Raw genomic sequence first — 25078 nt, forward strand, 5'->3', positions numbered from 1 at the left:
ATCATTTCCCAATTTGGTATACCATGAACTGTGATGTTACTATTCCAGATAGAGTACCATTCATGAAGATGGGGCTTTCATGAAGCAGACTGGGAAATGTTTGGTGATCATTGCGTAAAGTCTGTTGGACAGTTGTCTTTAGAGAGGCTGGTTGATGTATGTGCGGTCTCTGCGACCTCTCTGATTTTGAGTGCTGCGAATTTATATGTACCATTGAGTGAAGTGGGTGAGAAAAGGAAGGTGGTTCCTTGGTGGACTGAAGAGTGCACTGTGGCTATTGGAGAAAGAAATAGGGCTTACAGAGTGTTGCGTAGGAATATGACTCCTGAGAATCTACTTGATTTCCAATGGAAGAGGGCTTTAGTACGTAGGGTCATTAAGTCTGTCAAGAGAAATGCATGGAGACTGTTCTGCTCTATAATAGGCAGGGGTACTGAGCTGGGGGATGTATGGTCTATGTTGAAAAAGATGACTGGAAGAAGCAAGTCAACTCGAATTCCAGTTTTGGTTATGGGTCAAAAAATATCTAACTGATGAAGGAAAAGCTGACTTGTTGGGGAAGACGCTTGCTAGGGTACATAGTGGGGTTACTTTGGATGAAGTATATAAGCAACGCAGGTGTGAGATTTTAAATTATAATTTTAATGTGTATAAGAAAAGGAATACAGTTGACTCTGCTTTGGATGCTGTTTATAGCATAGATGAGATGTGTTAATAGGGTGTGGATATACAGCCCCAGGTTGTGCCATGTAATGGTTAAGCATCTACCTGTAGAGGTCATACATGTTCTCCTGGGATTATTTAACAAGATTTGGAGTGAGAGGGTTCTACTTTCTGGTTGGAAACATGCAGTAATTTTACCTTTTGTAAAGCCTGGTAAGGAGCCTTCATGTGCTGATAGTTTTAGACCAAAAGCACTGCCCTCTAACTTGTGTAAACTGATGGAAAAGATGATTGTCATATTTCATGGAACAAAGACATTTATTGAGTAATTTTCAAAGTGGATTCCGTAAAGGTAGATATACTTTGTATGCATTGGTAGTATAAAAGGTGAGCAATGAAGTAAAAAAAACTCTGGTCTTGAAAGAAGTAATAGCTACTGTCTTTTTTGACATTGAAAAGACTTATGACACTATGTGGAGAGAAGGCCTACTAATTAAGATGGAATGACTTGGTATTGGTGGGAGATTATATAACTGGGTTTTGGCCTTCTTATTTAATCACTCTTTTAGAGTTAAAATAGGATCCATTTTATCTGACGGCTATGGAGTTGACAATGGTATTCCTCAAGGTAGCGCTATCAGTCCAATTTTGTTCAACATTATGATTAATGATGTGTTTTCGAATGTAGGCAGGGGTATTGGGTCATCCCTATATGCTGATGATGGAGCTATTTGGAAAAACGAAAAGGAAAGTCTCTTGTGATCAAATCTATTCAAGAAGCTATAATGGATGTTGAAAGATGTTCGATTGACTGGGGTTTTAAATTGTCAGTAGAAGAAGAGGAAAGTTGCTGATAATATACAGTTGTTTCTGTATGGACAGCCAATTTCTAAGTACACATTTTTGGGTCTATGGTTCAATGAGTGATATACATGGAAATATCATGTCATAAATGTTGAAACAAAGTGAAAGAAGGTAGTTAATCTTATGCACGCGGTCTCTAGTTATGAATGGGGTGCTGACAGACAATCGTTGATTGATATTTATAGAGCTCTGATCAGGACTACAATTGATTATGGGTGTATAGTTTATGGAACAGCAGCGAAGAGTTGGCTTCAGAGGCTGGACAGAATCCAGTATATAGCTTTAAGGATATGTATTGGTGCATTTCAATCAACATCTGTATATGCCTTACTAGTGGAGGCAGGTGAGATGCTTTTGAATATACGGCTTAAAAACATTTAATTCGCTTATTGGGTTAGGTTGAAAGGCTGTGAGATTGAGCATCCCACTGCTACTGTTCTAGATGACTGTTGGGAATATACTAGTAGACAAGGTGGGGGTTTTTGTTGGACAGTTGTAAAGCTTGCTGATGAGAGTGGTTTGGGGGAGTTGGAGGTTGGCCCTTCTGTGGTGATAGGGGACGTTCCTCCATGGTTGCTCCCAGATCCTTTTGTTGATCAAACCTTGGTTGAGAAAAGGAAAGATTGGTTAGAAGTCAGTGATATAGAAAAAATGGTGGACAATTACATCAGTAGAAGTTTTTATGCTTTTTTTAACCGCTTTTCACAGATGGATCCAAGGATGTGCATATATGTAGATGACTAACAGATGAACTGTCAGTATTCTCAGTTGAACTGTTGGCGATAGTAATTGCCCTCAAGTGGGTGGAGGACGTACAACCTGTTAGAATTATAGTATGCTCAGATTCTCTGTCTGTATTGAATAGTTTATCATCTGGTAAATCTAATAGGAGTGACCTACTATTGGAGGTTATTATGTATTATGTTATTATGTATTATGTTATTATGTATAATTGAGAAACTGTTTGGTCCCAGCCAGTGGTACTTAAGTAGTACTTTAATGTAGTTTTACTTAAGTAGTTTTTTGGGGTATCTGTACTTTACTATTTATATTTTTGCCAACTTTTACTTCACTACATTCCTAAAGAAAATACTGTACTTTTTTACTCCATACATTTTCCATGACACCCAAAAGTACTTGTTACATTTTGACAGGAAAATGGTCCAATTCACACACTTATCTAGAAAACATCCCTGGACATCCCTACTGCCTCTGATCTGTAAAACGTATTAAACACAAATGCTTTGTTTGTAAATTATGGCTGAGTGTTGGAGTGTGCTCCTGGCTATCCGCCAATAAAAATAATATTGTGCCATCTAGTTTGTATGATTTATAATGTTTGTACATTTTAGCAATTCCATTTACTTTGATACTTAAGTATATTTAAAACCAAACACTTTTAGACTTTTACTCAAGTAGTATTTTACTGGGTGACATTCACTTTTACCTGAGTCATTTTCTATTAAGGTATCTTCACTTTTACTAAAGTATGACAATTGAGTACTATTTCCACCACTGGTCCCAGCACATTCGGGTGTGGAAGGGAATGAAATTGTAGACCAGTTAGCCAAAAGAGCTTTGAAATTAGATATGATTGATATTAATGTTCCACTGGGTAGAGGTGAGGCCAAATGTAAGATCAAAGCCATTTTGATAGATGTGTGGAAGAAAAGATGGGACTCTGAGCCCTCCAAAGAAAGGTTGTTGAATCAAGATTCAAACTTGTCATTACATCTGGTTGGCAAGCATGTGAATGGTTTGTGTCTGGAGTGTATGGTCGATGAAACGGTGGAGGATGTGTTGTTATATTGTTGTAAGTATTTTAAAAGGGAGGGAAAGATTAGGGGGGGGGGGCAATGAGATCGGATGGAGTTGGGGAGGTTTGGAAGGGATTTTGGGGATGGGGAGGATCCATTAGAAGTTAGTAGCGCTATTTTTTATTTTCTCAGAAGTACTGAGTTAGGTAGGAGGATTTAGAAATGTTGTAAACCGTGATTGACCACACACTCCAGCACAGTAGGTGGCGGCATGCAGCTTTAACATTTGTTTGCGGACCGCCATTATGTCATAGAAGAAGAAGAAGACCACGCCCACAAATTAGAGAAACAACATTCTTTCCCATTGACCCCCATTGTAAAAGAGACAACTTCATAATCTATTTTTTAGTTATACAGAAATAAGAAAGCATGCCAAAAAGCTGCTGTATTGTTCAGTCTACATGTAACTAGGTCAAACATTCCAACCTAAGGTTCACAATGCTCCCATGTAGGGAAATAGAGCCTGCGAGAAGAGCCCTGTGGCTTTTGGCTATACGATGTGGGGAGTGGGAATTGTTGGGACTCGGTGTCCAAGAAGGCTACATGTAGCTGTGTGTGTGGAAAACATTTCATCACAGGAAAGACTTAACTTGTTTAGTATAGTCTATTTGTAACTCAACTAAGTACTTGTAGCTGTATAGTTTGTTTGTTTGTGTTGTTGGTCTTGCCTAGCTTAATGTTCCGGTTGGTAGCTTGCTAGCACTCATTCTCTCAGGTGGCTTCTAGCGCCGCCATGAAAAGGGGCATGCGGGTAGCCATAAAATATTACGTTTTTCTAAGTAGTGAGAACGCTTGGGAGCAGGCAATGTTGAAAAGTCATCTTTAGACATGTTGTACTTTTCTTAAATTTAGTTTTGTAATTAACCACAACAAGCAGACAACCAAAAAAAAGTATTTGAAAAAGGTCACATTTTTGCTGTGATCCAATGGGGTAACCTGAGGGTGCCATGACATTCTCTAATAAAGACTGGGACTATCGATGATGACGGTGATGACAGCGTCCTCTGCTGGAGACACATATTACTGTAACTCAACAGATCACTTCCCATGTTTGTTTTGTATTTTTATATAAAATGATCTTTACTCTTAATATTTATTTTCTAAATTGTTTCACATAATATAGGTATATCATATGTGAGGGGAAGATTGCAATGTTACCAGCCAAGATATGGTGCATTCAAAATAGACCAGCCACTCATCATGCCCTCCTGGAGTCTGGAGGGTCTCATTGTCATCATGGTATGTCTCATAAGAATCCTCTGTCCTCAATTTGTACATATTCTCCTTACATAATGATTTTGGGCATTCATGCATTTACATTATTATAAAATGGCAAGATAAGATGCTACAGTAATTGTGTATCTAAACTATACATGCTGGAAATATGATGAAAATGTATAACAAGGGCAATTAACATCAATCATTGATTTATGAGAACATATAAATTATACACTTAAATCAGCCGTACATTATCATTGTTTTGGTCAGCTGATCCCACACATGTTGCTGGAACTGCCAGACTTGTCTCATGCCTGTTGCCTCAGCAGCAAGCCTTGCAGAATACAGATGAAGAGGCTGTCGAGGGTCTGTGACACCGATAAAGACCACACTGCTCCATGGAGGAAAAGACAAACCGTGTTACATCTTTACAGGTAGCAAGGATTGTGTGGTGTGTGTGTGTGTTTATGTATGAGTGAGAGGGAGAGCGAGGGTGAGAGAACAACAATGAGAGAGATGGAGAGGTTACAAGGCTAATGGGTTCAATGAAGTATGTATAATTGCTCAATTTGTTACAAAATTGGCTTATTAATTCAATGTACTTTGTAGCTAGCTATATTATTACCATAATGTTACAGGATGTTCTCTGATGTAATACATTCATTTCTCACCATTTCTTGTCTCCTTTTCCGACTACATTAGTCTTAAAATATGTAAAATGAAGAAGACTTATTATCCCTGTCCCTGTCTATCACTGAAGGATTTGCTTTAGGAGGTCACAAAGGTACATTTGGAAAAACATTCTACCTTTCATAAAGGGTTCTATGGCTTGTCCCTGTAGAACCCTTTCCAGGTAGAACCTGTTCACCCAACAGAAAACCCTTTTAGAACCTGTACTTCCATAGAGAAACCTTCTCTGATGAGAAAGGTAGTATGTAGGACTTGTCCCTGTAAAAAAAAAAAGTGACAAAAAGGTTAAATACAATGATGACATTTGACATACAGGTAAGGGATACAAAGTATATTGAAAGCAGGTGCTTCCACACAGGTGTGGTTCCTGACTTACTTAAGCAATTAAAATACCATGATGCTTAGGATCATGTATAAAATGCTGGGCAGGCCATTATTTTGGCTACCATGGCTATGCCCCCATAGGATGACAATGCCCCCATTCACAGGGCACTGAATAGTTTGTTGAGCAATAAAACGATGTAAGCCATATGCCATGCCCTATATTGGTCACCAGATCTCAGAACAAATCCTGGAGCGACGCCTGAGACAGCGTTTTCCACCAATATCAACAAAACCCAAAATTATGTAATTTCTCGTGGAAGAATGGTGTGGCATCCCTCCAATACAGTTCCAGATACTTGTAGAATCTACTGTATGTCAAGGCGTATTGAAGCTGTTCTGGCTCGTGGTGGCCCAACTCCCTATTAAGATGCATTATGTTGGGGGGTTTCCTTTATTTTGGCAGTTACCGTACCTTATTATTGTGTTGTTCATGAATCTGTTAAACATTTTGCAATATTTAATAAATGCATATGATTACTGTGCCCTGACCGAGATGGTAACATGAACTCAGTCGTGCTTCACAAATGCATAGTTTTTCCTCAGTTGCAGGTGTTGCTTATTGCACTCCAATTAAGTATGCACTCTAGGAGGAGTAAATACATTCATTAATTAAAACGGGTTACACACCTACATGGATAGGTCTCGCTGAAATAATGATGTTTAAATGATGAAACATGTTTTGCACATAATTAGAAATAATGGAGGTGTAGCTTTTTTGTTGTTTGCTCAAGTGTAATGGCAACCACAAATGCTTCCCCTGATATGAAGCAATAGAAACAACTGAATTATGAGGTACAAAATAAAGAAAATTGATTACTTACAGATGCAACTAGGGAACAGGCTTGGCACATGCCTGAAAGTGACACTCCCAAACTTTCATATTTCACTCCACTTGGATATGCAGGTGAAATCATGAATGAAACGATAAAATCCATACGGAAACATTTTCTGTATTATTTTTCTCTCTTCTCTCCTCCAGTCTTATGTAATTCCACAGATGAATCATACACATGTATGTGAATTAACCTCTACGGGATCGGTGTCCACCTTTCAAATGGTATCAATAATATGCATATCCTTGCTTCAGGTCCTGAGCTACAGGCAGTTAAATTTGGGTATGTCATTTTAGGCAAAAATTGAGGTCCAATCCTTAAGAGGAGTCTATTGACGCACCTACGAGTCAATCGAATGAACATAAAAAAATCCCCATCAAAATTGGACTTTTAGAGGTTTGAGAATAACCTAAATATATGAATAACAGAACAACAAGAGAAAGTGTATGGATGTGTGTGAACTTGCTAGGTGTCAAAGAACCGCAGGTGCCCTAGCACTCTCTTGTTCTTGAATCAATCTAGGAATATTCCCTAATTCAGGGGTCTCCAACCTTTTCTAGCAACTAAAACATTTCGCGAGCTACTCATATAGCTTTGAAATAGGACCATTATTTTCTTCTCCTCTACCCTGCAACTCTTCCCTGGGTCCTTAGTGTATAATATGTGTATTTTCTGTCAATATACCTGATAAAATAATGGTTAATAAACAGCTCTAAGTGGGCCCCATAAAATAGCTTTTTGTATTTTCCAATATTCAGTTATTTTCTCAGTTTTATTTTTCCTGGTTTTAGATTTTTACTCTCTATTTTCAATTATTCATAGAGAAACAACAAAAATGGATGTTCTGAGCCCATGTCAGTGCTTAAATCACATCAGAAGACCAATTTTGAGGTGTGGGGGAAAAAAACATTTAGATTTGAGTGTAATTTTCCTTTAATTACTCATTAAGCAAGAGAGAAACGTGTCTGTCTAGTGATGTTTCTGCTGTTAGGCCTGCTGCTGCAGCATGTCATAGCAGAGTTTGCAATGGCCACACAATTGATACAAATATTCCTGATATCTTTGTCAGGTAAGTCTATTTGCAGTTAACATAATTGAGAATTTTTGGGGAAAGTCTTTCTGGTCTACCCACAAGACTGTTATCATTAGCATAACTGGCTACATACGGAGTGATAGACAAATGTGTGCACCAAACAGACAGACATCCATATTGCTGGAAATTAATTGGCAGATATTGTTTTACGTTTGGCTTTTTAAACCAATATTGGCAATAGTGGCTAACCAGGGATGGGATAATGTCAATGTGGCTTTTATTGGATAGTAGCCAGGAGCTTTATGTTTGACAGTTTTTGATGGAACACATAAATTTTTTTGTAATGTCCTTTTAGAATTGCTTGGATAGCTACTCATAGGTGGGCTGCGAGCTACTGTTATAGCTTGCGATCTACCGGTGTGAGACCCCCATACTTTAAAGTACTACCTAAGTTATTTTTTGGTATCTACTTTACTATTTATATTTTTGACAACTTTTTACTTTTACTCCACTACATTTCTAAAGAAAATAATGTACTTTTTACTCCATACATTTTCCCTGACACCCAAAAGTACTCGTTACATTTTGATTGCTTAGAAGGACAGGAAAATTGTCTAATTCACGCAATTATCAAGAGAACATCCCTGGTCATCCCTACTGCCTCTGATCTGGCAGACTCACTAAACACAAATGCTTTGTTTGTAAATTATGTCTGAGTGTTGAACTATGCCCCTGGCTATCCGTAAAAATAAATAAAAAACTAGAAAATCGTGTCGTCTGGTTTGCTTAATACAATACATTTTAAATGATTTATAGTTTTACTTTTGATACTTAAGTACATTTAAATACTTTGACTTACTCTAGTAGTATTTTACTGGGTGACTTTCACTTTTACTTGAGTCATTTTCTTTTAAGGTATCTTTTACTTAAGTATGAAAATTGGGTACTTTTTCCACCACTGGAGACCCCTGCCCTAGTCACTTCAGAGGTCACAAACTATCAAAATATGTCTGAGTTTCTATTGTCTATTTCACCTGGAACTTTACATTTTTCTAAGAGAACAATGCACAATTCTCCTTTTTTAGGTTAGAAAGCAAGACACATTACTGAGAAAATTCTGACTATAAAATCTTGGTAAGACTTCATAATGACCACTCCCACATTATTTTAAGTTTCTGGTGTAACATAATTGAATGTCAGCAGGGGGCATAATACTAAACATATTTAAAGCAGGACAGACTAGTGTATTGACCTAAATGATATGCCTTTTTATGTACCAGGGGGAGGAGTGAGGAGGATGTGTGTTGATATTGGCAAAGGTAGGAAACAAGGTAGAATTCCAATAATTTCAAGAAAATTAAATATAACCCTTGATTATGAAACGCATAACGGTCTTACCATAACCCCCAAAAAACAAAAGGACTACATGACTACAGGGTCAAGAAAAAAAATGCCAAGACTGTACTCAGACACAATACTCCGCTAATTGAGAAATGTTCTCATTTCACTCCAGTTTGGGATGCTGCCGAGTTGCTTACACATCATTGACTGCTGTGACATGCTAACCAGTGAGATGTGTCTGTGTAAAATTGGGAGAGCAGCAGCAGGACATAACAAGCATGAGTCATAGCCCCTCGGCTTATTGCCTGGCACTTGTCAATGACAAGCCCTCAGCCAACCATCTATGAAGTCATTTGTCATTTTTCTTAATTATGCTTTAATTGCTTTGTGAAATTACCTCTCGAGTCGAGCACCAACAAACTGTTCATGTTATTTACAGGCAATATTATATTAAATTAAGGCCAGGGCTGTCACTGCCGTTACTAACATTTTAGCCATAAGGGTTAGGAAGTCCAAAAACAGAGAACTGAACTGGATGGTTGATGTTTTTTACCTGAGCAAGGGGTGAGGTTTGAGGACCATGACTGAAGTGGTACTAACATGGATGCCATTAACCATTTACACCAAGAGATTCAGATTTTTTTTATGCACCACATTTCATATAACATATGAATTACTTTAACAATATAGAAAGAGAAGATCAAGAAACCAGACCCATCAATGTCACATTATGCACTCGGTTTATTTGGCTGAGAGTGATGTCACTTCCTCTCAGAAGACCCAGAATGGGCACCTGCACTATATCACAATTTTAACGTGTTAGTCTTGCATAGCCAATCGCAATGGTAAATATTCTCTTGACTACAAAAACACACAACGTCAGTATTTTGTACAAAGACATTCGGTTAGTGTTGTGAGTATGTACAGTCAGGAGGAGTTCACCATTTTGTGTGAGGGTTAACCTCTTGGAAAGAAGTAACAATGCCTTTTTTATTCCACCTACGTGTATGCCATCCCAATCCTTCTTGCTGTTTTATTCCTCGCCTGGGCTTGGTTCTGGAGGCAGTCCAAGGAGCGTTTATGGATATTTGCTCACATAACTGCTTGCACAATGAAAACAAATCTATCTCCAGTTACTCTCAGAGACAAAGACTTACATTGCTAAGTCAATTACCAAATCTGACTCTCTTCCAGTGGCAGTAGATAGGAATAGGCTTATCTAGGTCTGTGAAATCATCCCTAAAACAGAAAACAAAGACAAATCTCAGTAGCTGAGTCCAGTATGACAGACATGTTCAAATTGGTGGAGGAAAGCCTAATGTGATTTCCAAGCTGAAATGATGCTTGCCGCATAAGAACACAAACCCCACAAGTATTTTGTGTAAGACACAATTACACTGAAAAGTAATCTCACATATTATTGAATTGAAAGTACATTGCTTTTATAACTAACTTATGTCCCATAAATTGATCTACTGACCTTCAGGACCATGTCTCTGAGAACTTCTTTAGGGGCCACATTTATTCAACTTCAACCATTGTGCTTAAGCGGTGGACAGATTAGGCCTAGGTTTGCGGTGAGTTAACACATCATATCCGCAGGTCTTCTTCTAAGCAGTCTCATTTAGATATTCAAGACATAGACCAAACAACATATTGAGGGCCTGTACGAATAAAACAGTGATGTCGATGTGTTCCTTTACTGGGTCAGCATAATGACCTCCCTCCCCTTCTGCTGTAGTGTGGCTGAACACCCAGGGGGATGCTTTTGTATCAGACGTAACCAGTCAACCACATCCTCTGCAAGAGCTCTCTGCATATATACACTAGACTCGCTACACTTCTCCTCTGTTTCCCTCTGTTCTGTTGCTCCCAAACAGCAACCAGGAACTCTTTAGGTAAGACCCAACTTTCATTAGCCGGCCGCCGTCGAGCCTGAAATTATTTCAACAAGCAAGGCAAACTGCCCGTGACACCCACAATCCATCACTAGGCAAGGTGTTTTATTGAGACGGAGAAAATAATGGGGACAGCTGGGAAATAGAACACACAGAAATGCATCAAAAAACACCAACTCACCTGTTGCGAACAAGTTCCTTAAAGAGTGTGTGTGTGTTGTTGGTATGTGTGATTGTGTGTGTGTAGTTGGGAGTGCAGAATCAATTTCACACATGAGTGCGTCGAGGAGACATGAGGCTGAGGCAGACATCTTGATCTGTCTATCAGCCTCTCTATTTTGAGCCCCACCTGCAGGAAATGAATGCACTATTATGTCAACAGTGACTGAGGGGCCAACTATGTAAGACCTGTCTGGGTGATAATAGCCATTAGCAGGAAACCAGGCATCAGGATAGTCACTAACCATGCCTCTGTAGATGACATCACCTCAGCTGATAACGAGAGATGAGTTGTCCTCAGGGATAGACAGCAGTATACTTTTACTATAAGAGGTTGCATAGATGCAATGGACATAGCACGTTTAGGACTGAGAAATGTGGAACTTTGTACCTTATCAGTGGAAAGCTGTCCAAAGTTGGTATAGGACCCTAAAGACCCTCAGTACTCAAGGCTAATGCACTATGAAATGATACCTAACGCCCAGAGAGAATTGCATAGTCACTATACACTTTCCTCCCCATCTCTCAAGTCCCTAACCAACATAACTTGTGGTCTCTGATGGTGTAGAATGCAATTACTATGCGTCCAATGTAACAAATTCTGATATGGGGAATGACCCTTCCTCTGACCTCATGATGGACATTAACAGGTACCGTACTGTACATGAAAGGGTACAAAGGGTTTCACCAGATTCCTGCAATATATTCCTTTGTGAGTTATCAATATTCTTATTTCATGTTTAATGAATACATTAAATACACTGTTCCAGAAACAGACTACGTAAAAGAAAAACACATAATTTCATAGTTGAACATTCAACCAAAGACTTCCTAGAATGTTGTTGGAGGGAATGTACTCAAAATATTGAACTAATTGGGCTTAGAGGAACCTCTCCTGGAAATGTTGTTTGTAGGGTACTGAGCAAAGTAGGCCAGCATGTATGGTAACCTCATTCTACGCTTGTTAACAAAGCTTGGTCGAGGTTCGTTGTACAGGCTTGGGAGTGCAAAGTAGATTTGAGTGGACAAAATGGATCTACTTCTGATACCAGAACAAATGACCACATACTGATAAACACCAGTAGATATCTGGGTAAGGGAGAAAATACACCCCAAATCTGCTTGTCAATGCATCTCTGTTCTTCTTGACACCTTGTGACTTGTAGTGTGTCCGGCTCACCCTCAGCGATATTGTGACTCCTAATCCTTTGTCATTGTAGCAACGCCTGCTAAGACTAGAGGGATCTATTAGCAGGTTTCGCTAAGATCAGGTATTACTGTATTTTGCTTCAGCGAGGGTACTTACTAACATTAAAACAACTAACCAATCCATCAAACCGTTACTGTATTGCATATTGGATATGGCCACTCAGTGTATGGCCTAGTTGTCTGAATCAAACAAATATCACATATTTGGAATGGTTGTGTTCCCATGCTCATTCTCAGAAGCCCTCTAGAAAATGAAACAAACAGATGTTCTGAGATTAGTATTCCTAGGTGTAATTATTTAAGGCTCTTGTCCAGCATGTTTGGTTTCCTTGTCATGTCATCTTCCGTTTCTCCAGAGCTCTGATAGGATTCAAGAGAACCCATTGTTGTTATCCCGTCACTATACATTGTGTAGAAAATGATTCCCAAGATCACCACTAGAAACTAGATTTGGCCTCGAAATTTGGCCTCCATGGTGTCTTTGGACAAGTAAACCACCCAGTAGACCATGTTGAAGGCTCCGAAGGACACTGGGAACAGGATGCGAGCATACTTGTCGATTTTACTGGTCCCGCCCATACCGGTGGTGGTCGGCTGGGAGCATGGCGACTGCTTGGGCTCATTTTTACCCATCAGTTGAATGTGCTCCAGTCTAGGTCCTAGGAGGTCCTGGAGGGAGGAGTCAGCGGTGGACTGGCTCTGATTGGCTGGTATTGTCGGGGTGGTGGGTGGAGCCGGGGGCGTGTTCTTGACGGACAGGATGGTGAAGGAGGTGTTCGGTTGGCTGGCAGGGCCGGGGCTGGAGTGTGGTAGGATGATGGCGTCCCCAGTCGACCCCGTGGATGAAGACGATTGGCCAGACTGGGGTTGTCTCCTGGTTACCCCTGTAGCTGCTTCGCTGTTGGACTCAGCTTTCTGGATGTCTTGCTGGGACATGTAGTTCATCCGTTTTCGAAGGTTACCGTTGGTGTCTGCGTTACCGTTGGTGTCAGGGTTATGCTGTGGAGGAGGAAAAATAAGCAAGAAACCCATATTGCAGTGATGTGAAGGAACTGTGCAACAACAAGCCCACACACCTTGAAGAGGAGACATTTGACTGAAATTAGGTTTTCACTTAATTCTTTGTGGTAAGGAAAAATATGACAATTGTATTGTGCTGATAAATATGAACTATATAGCCCTTTCAGTGCTGGAGGTCTATCAGGTTAAAAACAGCCAGGAACCTCCCATTCTAAACCTGGCCTATGGGCCTGAATATGACTGGCTTACTTTAGTCTGTATGGTAGAATAACCCAGTTCAAAGATGCTATTTGGGTAGGCCTTCCCTAATTTCACACAAACTTGTGTCACAAGCACGGTTCCATGGGGCAGTGAGGCAGTAGAGTAAAACATCAAAAGAGCTCATCTCCTGAGAGCGATCATAGCATTTCAACCCCAGTAGAGGGAGCTTCTGCACTCTAACCACAGCCTCACCAGTGATAATTCCCCCACTGACTCCCCAATGGAATGTTGCTAAACAGCTAACCATATGGCCTCCTGTCTGAGAGATGTGAGGCAGAGAACTGTGGATTCTAGGCCAAGTTTGACAACACTATGGCTGGAAGGTAAAAGGCTTCGAAAAATCTGCGCCACATCAATATACATCACAGGTCCTAATGCCGAGCAGATTTCCCCACTGAAATCAACACTGGGGCTGGGGCCGCGGCTCTCTAGGAAAAGAGGCATCTGAAACCTATATACACGTGACCCGGCTGCGTTGCCGTGGCAACCTGCTAATACATTGATGTGCCGTTGTCACTAAACTGCATTCAGGCGAGATTATTCCACACAAGGATTTGAGATCCACAGGGAAACTTTAAGTAGTCTTCGGGCCATACAGGGGAATGTATGGCTGTTTTCTGGTGGGTATCAGTCATCAATCAACAGTTGGACTGTGACGCAAGAAATGTAGCACCGCACAATGTAATGCCCTCAAATGAAGGATTGTGTTCTTACTACAGTAGGCCTGTGTTTCTGGTAGATCCCTCATGTATGGAGTAATGAATTCAAGAAAAATATGTTTGGTCAAACCCCATTACACGCACTTAGGCCCGCATATGCTTTCAAGAGAACAGATTGTAAAATGCTTAACAACAATAACATGTTTGCATCACATTGCAACTGTAGGTCAATTATTATAACTATTTAACACGTTACCCATTCTATAACGCATGTCTTCAAAACACATTTATCTTAAAATGCTGGAGAGTTTTTTTTAAATCACAAGAAAGCATGCACATGTAGGACATTCAGAGCATATTTAGAATTTTTAGGGATAATATTGCTAAGCCTCTGCGCTGGATTACAAATGGCGTGCATTGATCTAAGCAGACAGCTGTACTCTAAACAGGCCAGACTTAATGTGTATCCACCATTTACTATTCTTATTTGGCCTTCAGGAAGCGAATCGTCATCATGCTTCTAGCTCATGCGATCATGGAGAGGGGGAGAGAGTGAGAGAGGGGTACAAAGAAAGTGAGGTACAGAGTAAGCGAGAGAGATACTTCAAACTATCAATGATAAAGTAACTTTCAGTTACGGTTTTGTCTGACATTTCCAATGCAGGCAAATGCATTTCTTTGAATGGGTGATCACCATGTGATTAATAAAATGCCAGTCATTGTAAACGCTTCTTTAATTCTCATCCCTGTCACAAAATAGAGTCTTTGGATGGGGCCACAGTGTCTCCTGACCGCTCCTGTCTCAGCCTCCAGTATTTATGCTGCAGTAGTTTATGTGTCGGGGGGCTAGGGTCAGTTGGTTATACCTGGAGTACTTCTCCTGTCTTATCCAGTGTCCTGTGTGAATTTAAGTATGCTCTCTCTAATTCTCTCGTTCTCTCTTTCTTTCTCTCTCTCTGAGAACCTGAGCCCTAGGACCATACGTCACGGCAAACCGGGCATGATGACTCCTTGCTGTCCCCAGTCCACCTGGCCTTGCTGCTGTTCCAGTTTCAACTGCTCTGCCTGCGGTTATGGAACCCCTACCTGTCACAGACCTGCTGCTTTCAACTCTTAATGATCGGCTATGAAAAGCCAACTGACATTTATTCCTGATTATTATTTGACCATGCTTGTCATTTATGAACATTTTGAAAATCTTGGCTCTCTCTAATTCTCTCCTTCTCTCTTTCTTTCTCTCTCTCGGAGGACCTGAGCCCTAGGACCATACGTCAGGACTACCGGGCATGATGACTCCTTGCTGTCCCCAGTCCGCCTGGCCTTGCTGCTATTCCAGTTTCAACTGTTCTGCCTGCGGTTACGGAACCCCTACCTGTCCCAGACCTGCTGTTTTCAACTCTTAATGATCGGCTATGAAAAGCCAACTGACATTTATTCCTGATTATTATTTGACCATGCTTGTCATTCATGAACATTTTGAAAATCTTGGCTCTCTCTAATTTTCTCCTTCTCTCTTTCTTTCTCTCTCTCGGAGGACCTGAGCCCTAGGACCATACGTCAGGACTACCGGGCATGATGACTCCTTGCTGTCCCCAGTCCACCTGGCCTTGCTGCTATTCCAGTTTCAACTGTTCTGCCTGCGGTTATGGAACCGCCACCTGTCCCAGACCTGCTGTTTTCAACTCTTAATGATCGGCTATGAAAAGCCAACTGAAAATTATTCATGATTATTATTTGACCATGCTTGTCACTTATGAACATTTTGAACATCTTGGCATAGTTCTGTTATAATCTCCACCCGGCACAGCCAGAAGAGGACTGGCCACCCCTCATAGCCTGGTTCCTCTCTAGGTTTCTTCCTAGGTTTTGGCCTTTCTAGGGAGTTTTTCCTAGCCACTGTGCTTCTACACCTGCATTGCTTGCTGTTTGGGGTTTTAGGCTGGGTTTCTGTACAGCACTTCGAGATATTAGCTGATGTACGAAGGGCTATATAAAATAAACTTGATTGATTGATTGATAAAGCAAGTCGGAAAGTTTGAAAAGCATGGCATTTCAATATCTCTGATATTTTAGACTTGAATTGAATCTCCATCTGATGAGATTAGCAAACAAATTAGCAAGTGGAGTGCACAAGTGCACACTTCAGTCTCTGAAGGGTAAAGGGAATGAGAATAAGTCTTAAGTCTCACCTGCAGAACTTCCTCCATATCCTTCACTTTCACTGGGGTTGTTTGGGGCGCCGGTGGGCATTTTGCCGGCTTCCTTTTCAGTCTCTCCATCTCTGCGTTGGTAAAGTAGTTGACGGCAGCGAACTCGATGAGGGCGGAGAAGACAAAGGCGAAACACACGGCAATAAACCAGTCCATGGCTGTGGCGTAGGAGACCTTGGGGAGGGAGTGGCGCGCACTGATGCTTAACGTGGTCATGGTCAAGACTGTGGTGATGCCTGAAAACAAGAAAAAGTTTAACCTTGGCTGTAGTCAAAATAATACAAGTTATGTCAACACACTAAACTACTAAAACAGTAGGCCTAACCATCCTCTATATCAGAATTACTCAAACCTTTCCACAGCGACCCCCAGCTGTTCAATGTATTTGATCTGTTATAGGGCTAGCACACCTGATTCAACTGATCATCAATCACTTAACTAATTGAATCAGGTGTGCTAGTTCAGGTCTACAACTTCTTAGAAAATCTATGAAAATTATTCAGAAAATTCAGCACACAAAGCAATGCATGACAGCCTTAATGCTAAATATGAAAAACAGTAAACGGAATGTTTGTGACACTAGAATGACCTATTGACCTTTGCTTCCAATGCGTTCCCTCTTAATGAGGTTGCCCTAGCGACCACGTAGCATACCTACTTTCCCTCCTCTCTAATTCCTTTTTAAACAATAACCAATCCGACCTGCGCCAAGGATCATACCATTACAATAACTGGGGAGTTACAGTAAACTTGTAGGTCACTTGTCCTTGGGATTATTAGCAAATAGCTATACTGTGATTTAGAGAAAATCACCTTTATGTTCGAGATATGACACAATATGTACCGCCAGGCCACCTGCTCTGACGTGACTCGCAGCATAATTATGTGTCTAAACTCAGCCGACCACCGGACAATTCTGTAATGTATGATTCAGAGGTAGATATTAGCTTTAATATTAGGATATTAGTTCATATTCGTGTCTTTCATTGGGTTAATTGGCGAGAGCAGAGGCACAATCGTTCTTGGTACAGATTAACGAGGTGTGACTGATTTAATCAGATGAGCTATTACAATCCAATTTTTGAGTAATGCCTGTTTCTATTGGAATACAGGCACTTTCAATCCTCATTTTGTGACACATTGTTAAGATTAGAACGCATTGCTTTGGAGTTGCTTGGATTAGCACATAATGGTTCTCATTGGTTTGGAGTAGAGTTGCTTGGATTAGGACAGAAAGGGTCTCATTGGTTTAGAGTTGCTTGGATTAGGACAGATTGGGTCTCATTGCTTTAAGGTTGCTTGGATTAGGACAGAATGGGGGTTATTGCTTTAAAATTGCTTGGATTAGGACAGAATGGGTCTTATTGCTTTAAGGTTGCTTGGATTAGGACAGAATGGGTCTCATTGCTTTAAGGTTGCTTGGATTAGGACAGAATGGGTCTCATTGCTTTAAGGTTGCTTGGATTAGGACATAATGGGTCTCATTGCTTTAATTAAGGTTGCTTGGATTAGGACAGAATGGGTCTCATTGCTTTAATTAAGCTTGCTTGGATTAGGACAGAATGGGTCTCATTGCTTTAATTAAGGTTGCTTGGATTAGGACAGAATGGGCCTCATTGCTTTAATTAAGGTTGCTTGGATTGGGACAGAATGGGTCTCATTGCTTTAATTAAGGTTGCTTGGATTAGGACAGAATGGGTCTCATTGCTTTAATTAAGGTTGCTTGGATTAGGACAGAATGGGTCTCATTGCTTTAATTAAGGTTGCTTGGATTGGGACAGAATGGTTAATGTTCATGTTCAAGAGGCGGAGCCAGTTTCATTAGCCTGGTCCCAGATCTGATTGTGCTGTTTTGCCAACCCCTATGGCCTTTGTCATGCCAGACATTGATTGGACAAACATATCTGAGACCAGGCTAGTTTTATATGACGTCAATGTCAATTTCCAACATCACCAGACAATAACATCTTGAGCCTCCAGGGGGAGCTTTGCTAATCATACCTCAAGTCAATGTATTTTTTCCCTCCCAAACATAGTCCTACAACCATTATATGTGCCAAGCTTGGAGTCACAGAGTCAGAAAATGGAACATTATATCATGGAAAGAGGAGAGATGGGAAGAAAATGCCAGTCAGCCTGTGCGTTAGTGCACACTCGAGAGACGAGAGTACTGTAACAGCCCCACAGCCCGGGGGATTGGCCAATGCAACAATATTTATGTTCCCACGACACCCTCCTGTCACATATTGGACAGTTTCATTAGCTTGCCACTGAGACGGGAGGGGACTGAGGGGACGCATTGGGGCGTTGTGTGAATCAATGTGGCTGTGGAATAACACACACTGGCCTCTACAGCTGCTGAGATATGAGTAGAACCCATTGACTCAGCGATATGTGTGTCCCTGAAAGAAAGTCAGCGGGCTAAACGAATAGGCCCACAGATGCAACAGATGCAGTAACCAACATCGTGTGGATTAGCATGTAACAACGTGCCAAAAGTGGGTGCTCATAAAGAAATGTATATTACCATCAACACATGCAAGAGCAAAAAGCAATTACCTACTCATGATATTAAACCTACTGTATTTTCAACTACCAACCCCACTGGATCAGCCAAAACAGTACTTTTCCCAAACAAAATATCCTCCAATTATTTTACAGTGGTGCTCATGAAAGTCACACATCCTCATAGACACCCATACAACAAACACCCCAGTAATCATCCATATAACCAACACGCCTGCAATCACCCACATAACCAACACTCCAGCAATCACCCACATAACCAACACCCCTGTAATCACCCATATAACCAACACCCCAGCAATCACCCACATAACCAACACCCCTGCAATCACCCACATAACCAACACCCCTGCAATCACCCATTTAACAAACACCCCAGCAATCACCCATATAACCAACACCCCAGCAACCATCCATAAAACCAACACCCCAGCAATCACCCATATAACCAACGTCCCAGCAATCAATAGTGAAGGAATAGAAGAAGCTAGCAGGACGGCAACAGTACGCCTCAGAAACCACTAACCTTACATTACTCAGCCACATGCACTAGATTTCTTCTATCCTAAAAGGACCCTATCCTACACAGCTAATCCTCTACAACCAGGCATGGAATTTAAGGATTTTGGGCACTGGCCAGCCAGGCTAGTAGACAGCAATTTTTACTAGCCCGTGTCCAAAATCTGTGCTATGGGATATTTCAAAAGATAAAAATGTTACTAGCCGGCGGGCTAGTTTGGCTAATTTTCTATTAGTCCCGTCTAAAAAGTACTAGCCACGAGCTAGCTAAAATTCCATCCGTGTCTACAACTCGCAAAAAAAAATGCCAAGAGAGGTTAATTAAATGCTAAAGTTCATTTCAGTTCAGCAAACTAAATGGGCATGAAAAAGAATAAGACTGAAGACTATAATACAAGAAATGGATACTCAATTATGCAATACAGAAATGCCGATTTACACAGAGTACTTGTAAAAGCCTGATTACGCAACGAAGGGAAAAGTGCTGTGGAATTGATAGAAGACCAAGCAAACAGACAGAGGATATTTGATGAACATCTGGTAAAGTAAAGTATACTAATTCCATGAAAGGTGCACAAGGTTCCCAGCTTAGAGGTGTACTCTTCAATTTTTGACTCCACCCACTGTGGGGACCTAACACTTCTGTTTCTAAACAAATGGGCGTATTTGCAAATGCAACTGCCACTTTGATGGATAACAAAAATAGAAGTATAACACACATTTAATTAATCGTAGACCTTAATGGTTGTGTGAGACGCTAAAGACAGAATGTCGAATGCTCTGGCTACACAGTTACAAAAATGGAGACTGAGGCACTTCCCTCTTCACATTTGCATCTTCTCTGCCTCTCAACAGACTTATTCTACAGAATGGCGGGATTTGTGAGTAATACTTACCGAAGACTGTTCGAGCCGGAACTGATTCCTTATTTATCCAGAAGGATACTTGGGAGAGGATTACTGTCATGATGCAGGGGATATACGTCTGAATCATGAAGTAGCCCATTTTCCGCTTCAAGTGGAAGTGCACTGTCATCACCACGTATTCACCTGGCGGATAGCCATAGATATCACAGTTGATTAGTTCATGACTGGCAGGAGACAATGAGTAAGAGGACAGGAACTAATGGACTTCTGGTAGTATGGAGCTTTTATTGTGTCTTCTCTGTTCTCTGAGGTAAATCGTGTCAAACAGTTATTTGGACAAAGCCACTGTAGAGAAAACATTCCAAACTGAAGTAAGAACCGATGAAGAAATTTAAATGATTATTAACAAAGAATGGCATCACCATCATCAGAGTTGGGGATATCTACTATATCTAACCAATGGTAGGTAGCTTTCACCAGCCCATCATACCTGTGATTGACTTGACCTCTTCACTGCTGACAGTGTGGCCAATGAGATCATACTGCACTAGACTGGAGGATTCTTGGGGAACCTCCACTGAATACTGTGGTCCTTTGGTCCAGGTATAGATCATCTCTGTTTTAGGGTATGCATCTGAGGGTGGAGAAGGAAAAGATTTGGATTAAACCCTCAAGTGGGGGGGGGGGGGGGGGGGGGTTGAGGCCAATTCTAAATTGTAGAGTGAGACAGAGAGAGAGGAGAAGCTTTATTATAGGATAGAGAGAATGTCACATTTAAGTTTATGAGAGAATGACTACTGTAAGCCAGTGACATCCTCTTCATAACTCTAAGCTCTGTGAACATGAGAAATGTTTCTATCTCCCCCATTTAGTCAGGTGATCACAATGCATTTGAAAGAGACATATTTACGTGATGGTGTGCAGTCCAGTCACACATGATTTCCCCACTTGATCTGCACTTCACTCACTGACTTAATACATGCAAATGTTGAAGATTACCTCAAATGGTACACTCTCTGGATTTTCAGATATCTTTTCCTCATAATTTGATTGAAAATGAGTAGTACAATAGCATGGTATTAGATGGCATGGGTGTCTACTGTGTGCTCAAATGAGTTGGCTTTTAAACAAACTACCCGGTCTCACGAGCTCTCTGGTACAATGTTTTTGCATATCCAACGTTGCAAAGATGTTGCAAAAACGGTGAAATGTGACATGAGAGTTCCTATAAGACAGGGCTGAAAGAAAAATGAGAACACAGGCTTGGGTTTATGTTAGGGTCTGTCTCCGGCTACGCATGCCCCCTTACGTTGTTCTCATTTGCCGTTTCCCACAGGGGACTCGAAGTCGGCAGGACACCAACTGCGCCGGGAAAATGGGCCAGCTGGGGCATGTTGTGGAGCGGAAAGCTGCGCGGCGCTCCGACACACACCAGCTCTGGAGAGAACCGGAATAGGTCTGAGCTAACCAGGGGCGAGGAGAGGGATTCTGACCTTTACACCATCGGGTCCAACATCTACTTCCCTGACTCTGGGCCAGGATGGGAGGATGGGATGGGAAGGTACTATCTTAAACCAAGAGTAATGTGACAGAATGATAACAGAGGAATCTATTTTGTCCTCTACCTCTACAATGTCACAATTGCTGATAACAGATTGGGGGAGGATTGGGAAGTGCATGGGAAAACCATCCTTCATTACTCGTTCCTTTCTTTAGTTTTCCCCTCAGCAGATGTTATCTTGAATCACTACTGTTTTCTGACAAGAAAGAAGGCTCATTGGAGAGATCCTTTCATCGGAGATAAGTCACTGTTTTGCTGACCTCTTATTATGAATAATAGTGCTGATTTTGGGTTTCTTTGTTCTGTTTTTGGTACAAAAAGAATGTAATGTATTATTAGCATTTTAGTCAGAAAAGCAATTACTTCTCACTCTGGGAATATGTCTGAAATCCTCAAATATGACAAAGCTGGAAGAATTTGACAATTCATATGGTAATGGTATTACAATAGAATGGTATATTTTTCTAACCCAATTAGTCAACTTCATTTATGTGATGAACTGGGACAGATTTAGTGCATTGAAGTATAAATATGTTTTTTTAAACATTGCATACTAAATTAATTAAGACAAAGAACAAATGAGTTTACTATGAAAGCATGTAAACATGTAAACAGTGTCAGGTTTAAGATCTACTAAGAAACAGTACAAGTGGATTTGCTTTGGGGTGTATGTCAATAAATACACAGTGTTCCGAAGTACGTATGTCATCATAACAAGGACGAAGAACCACTTTATCAAGTCACTCCTGATACAGTATTAGAAAAGACGTACAGTGTCATATCATACTTACAGCTTCCAAACTTGAGAGGGCATGCATGTCCATCCATGGGGAAGTCAACCAGCTTCATGGGACACTCTGCGCTGATAGTCAACCTATTGGGGACACATACACCCAAACATATTAAAACCAATGGGAGTTGGAGAGAGTTGGGACCCGTCTAAACAGAACTCAAACATGTATCATATCTATACAGTGGAGCGCTACTTTTAGGATGGATACTGTAGGTAGGCTGAATAGCACTTAGCATTGTAACACTGGCATGCTGGGTAATGTAGGCATCAGGGTGTAAAGCATTTTGGCAAATGTAGTACCTCATGGTGTAAAGAATGGTGCCGTTCTTCATGATGCGGAATAGCCTGTTGGGGGCAGTCATGTTGTGGGCCACAGACCTCTTGCCATTCCTGAAGAAGGTGTCTGGAGTCCACACATTGGAGACCATCATGTTGTTGAGGCGGAGGATCTCGATAGGCCCCTCATACCTCAGCCTCCTGTCCATCCATGTCTGTCTGAAGAACACGTCCATGGTGTACTCCTGAGGAAGCAAAAGACAGAAATTGGCAAATGTCCGAAATAAACAGTTAAGTTTGGGACTTCATTCTTATATGAAACGTTAAGTGCATGGTCAGTCAAACTTATTTTCGGGTACTCATCTGTTTCAAATTCTTGATTTGGTACATACCATTTCAACATCAGAGACAGGCCCGAAACTTGTCACATAAATGTCTGTTTTCACCTCTGTCACTGGACCTATTGAGAGAACAATTTAATCAGTTTCACAATCCCTATAATATCCTAGGCATATCCCATTACAGCCCCAATAGAACTTAGACTAGTAGTTCTGGTTTGCTAGGCCACCCTTTCAACCCTCATTTGACCTGTATTCACCTGTAGGCCTGGAATAATATGTAAAACATGAAACCCCAGCAACAACCTAACATGGGCCAAAAGTTGGGTTGGTAGTGCTGTGTGGATGTGTGCCAAAACGACTAACCCAAATAGCCGGCAATGCCCTGTATGCAATAGCCTATAGCTTATGCCTACCTAACAACCTGCACCAGTTTCTAAGCATGCATATAATGGAATGCAAAATAGCTAAATAGGTTTAAAACATAAACCTCTGGGACAAGCCGATCAGTATGTAACCTATGCTATGCACACTTGAAGGGTGAGTTGTGAAGTTTACTGAGGTGTAATATTTTTTAGGGTTGAGTTGAGGAGCGTAGCCTAAGGTATTTTCAAGCACAACGGCATGCATGTCAGATGTCACTGCTGTAGGCCTAATGAACGATAAAGAGGTTGCTTCTCATTAAATGCATAGTCTTTAAACGTGCGTCTGATACTTTGAGCTCGTGGAGGATTTGACAGAAAAGTACATCTGCACTCGTTCTACTTAAATTGTGCATTAAGCGGCTTTTTCCACAGCGATGACATAACTAAACTCACTTAAACATTCAGTCGCACATAAGAGTCAAAGCAGTGAATATAAGAAAGTGTTAATTCAATTCATGACGACCAGTTTTTGAAACATGGAATGTCGTTGCACATCTGTGGGAGGTCGTGCTCGTAACTCAGTAGAGCAACATGTTTCACAACAGTATTGAAAAGCTCTGGTTGAAAAATAGAATGCAATTTTGATTGCAACCTCATACCCTATCTAAACTATTCAATAGCATTGGCACAATAGTGATAACAATTTTCAACCATCTCTGAGCCACATAGAAACTCATTTGACAGCCGAAAACTATCACTGCTTCAGATAGGTACCTACCACCAAATCCAGGTCGCAGTCTGTTGTCATACCCGTCCAGTAGTCGGTCTAAAATGCGTGTGAAATTCTCAGGATATATTCTCTCATCCTTTTTTATCGTTCCAGAGATTCTCTTTACACTGAAAAACGACACAAATAATCAAAATAGTTTGTTATCGTGAAAGACAGCAGCCTCCCCGATACCCAGGCTATGGATGACAACATTGGGAGTCACAACCATATGACACAGTTAGAGCACTTTTGGATTTCAGCACCTAGAGTCTTCAGGACCATGGACAGCGGCACCAGAGCAGCTCGTGCCAATCTAACAAGAGAAAATCAGCCCCCCAGATCATGTATTTTAGGAACTCACCAAGCAGTCAGGCAGAAAAGGTAGAAGAGAGTCGAAATATAACTGGGGTACATCGCAGTCACCATCTCCTTCTTGGCAGAAACCATCGTTGCATGCCATACTTTAAGCCTCTTCACATCTCCCTTAGGCAAATGCAGAGAGAGCGGAACGGCACAAAAGCAACTCCAGCATCATCTCCCGTTATCTCTCTCTTGCCAGGGAAAAAAGCCCGTGCCAGCGGAGCATCTGAACGCGCGCACCTTTCAGGCTGTCGCTCGATGACTTAACCAAACACCTTCTTCTCTCAGTTGTTGGCATCCATCCACCCCAAGTCCAGTATGTATGCTCTCCCCCAGTCTCACACCATCGTTTGACTTGAGAGATGAATAGAATAGACGTGCACGGT

The 25078-nt window shown here is 41.1% G+C and overlaps 1 protein-coding gene across 1 annotated transcript; it reads right to left on the bottom strand.

The window, feature by feature from the left end:
- Nucleotides 1-12613: 12613 nt before the first annotated feature.
- Nucleotides 12614-24779, bottom strand: LOC120046967 (gamma-aminobutyric acid receptor subunit alpha-6-like). Its single transcript, XM_038992519.1, has 9 exons — nt 24694-24779; nt 24342-24460; nt 23253-23320; nt 22885-23105; nt 22583-22665; nt 20721-20864; nt 20261-20413; nt 16299-16555; nt 12614-13168 (listed from the first exon to the last, which is right to left on the bottom strand). Exons 1-9 carry the CDS (start codon nt 24777-24779, stop codon nt 12614-12616), a joined length of 1686 nt encoding a protein of 561 aa, XP_038848447.1.
- Between the last annotated feature and the right edge of the window lie 299 nt (nt 24780-25078).

Source organism: Salvelinus namaycush, chromosome 5 (genome assembly GCF_016432855.1).
Source record: "Salvelinus namaycush isolate Seneca chromosome 5, SaNama_1.0, whole genome shotgun sequence".
Classification (NCBI taxonomy): domain Eukaryota; kingdom Metazoa; phylum Chordata; class Actinopteri; order Salmoniformes; family Salmonidae; genus Salvelinus; species Salvelinus namaycush.

What these genes read in the sequence shown, in the direction of transcription:
- LOC120046967 (XM_038992519.1), bottom strand. Translation starts at nt 24,779, where the DNA reads ATGGTTTCTGCCAAGAAGGAGATGGTGACTGCGATGTACCCCAGTTAT. An exon ending in CTGTCTCTGATGTTGAAATG is followed by an intron (nt 23,106 to 23,252) that starts GTATGTACCAAA and finishes TTGCTTCCTCAG; the next exon opens with GAGTACACCATGGACGTGTT. An exon ending in ACCATTCTTTACACCATGAG is followed by an intron (nt 22,666 to 22,884) that starts GTACTACATTTG and finishes TGTCCCCAATAG; the next exon opens with GTTGACTATCAGCGCAGAGT.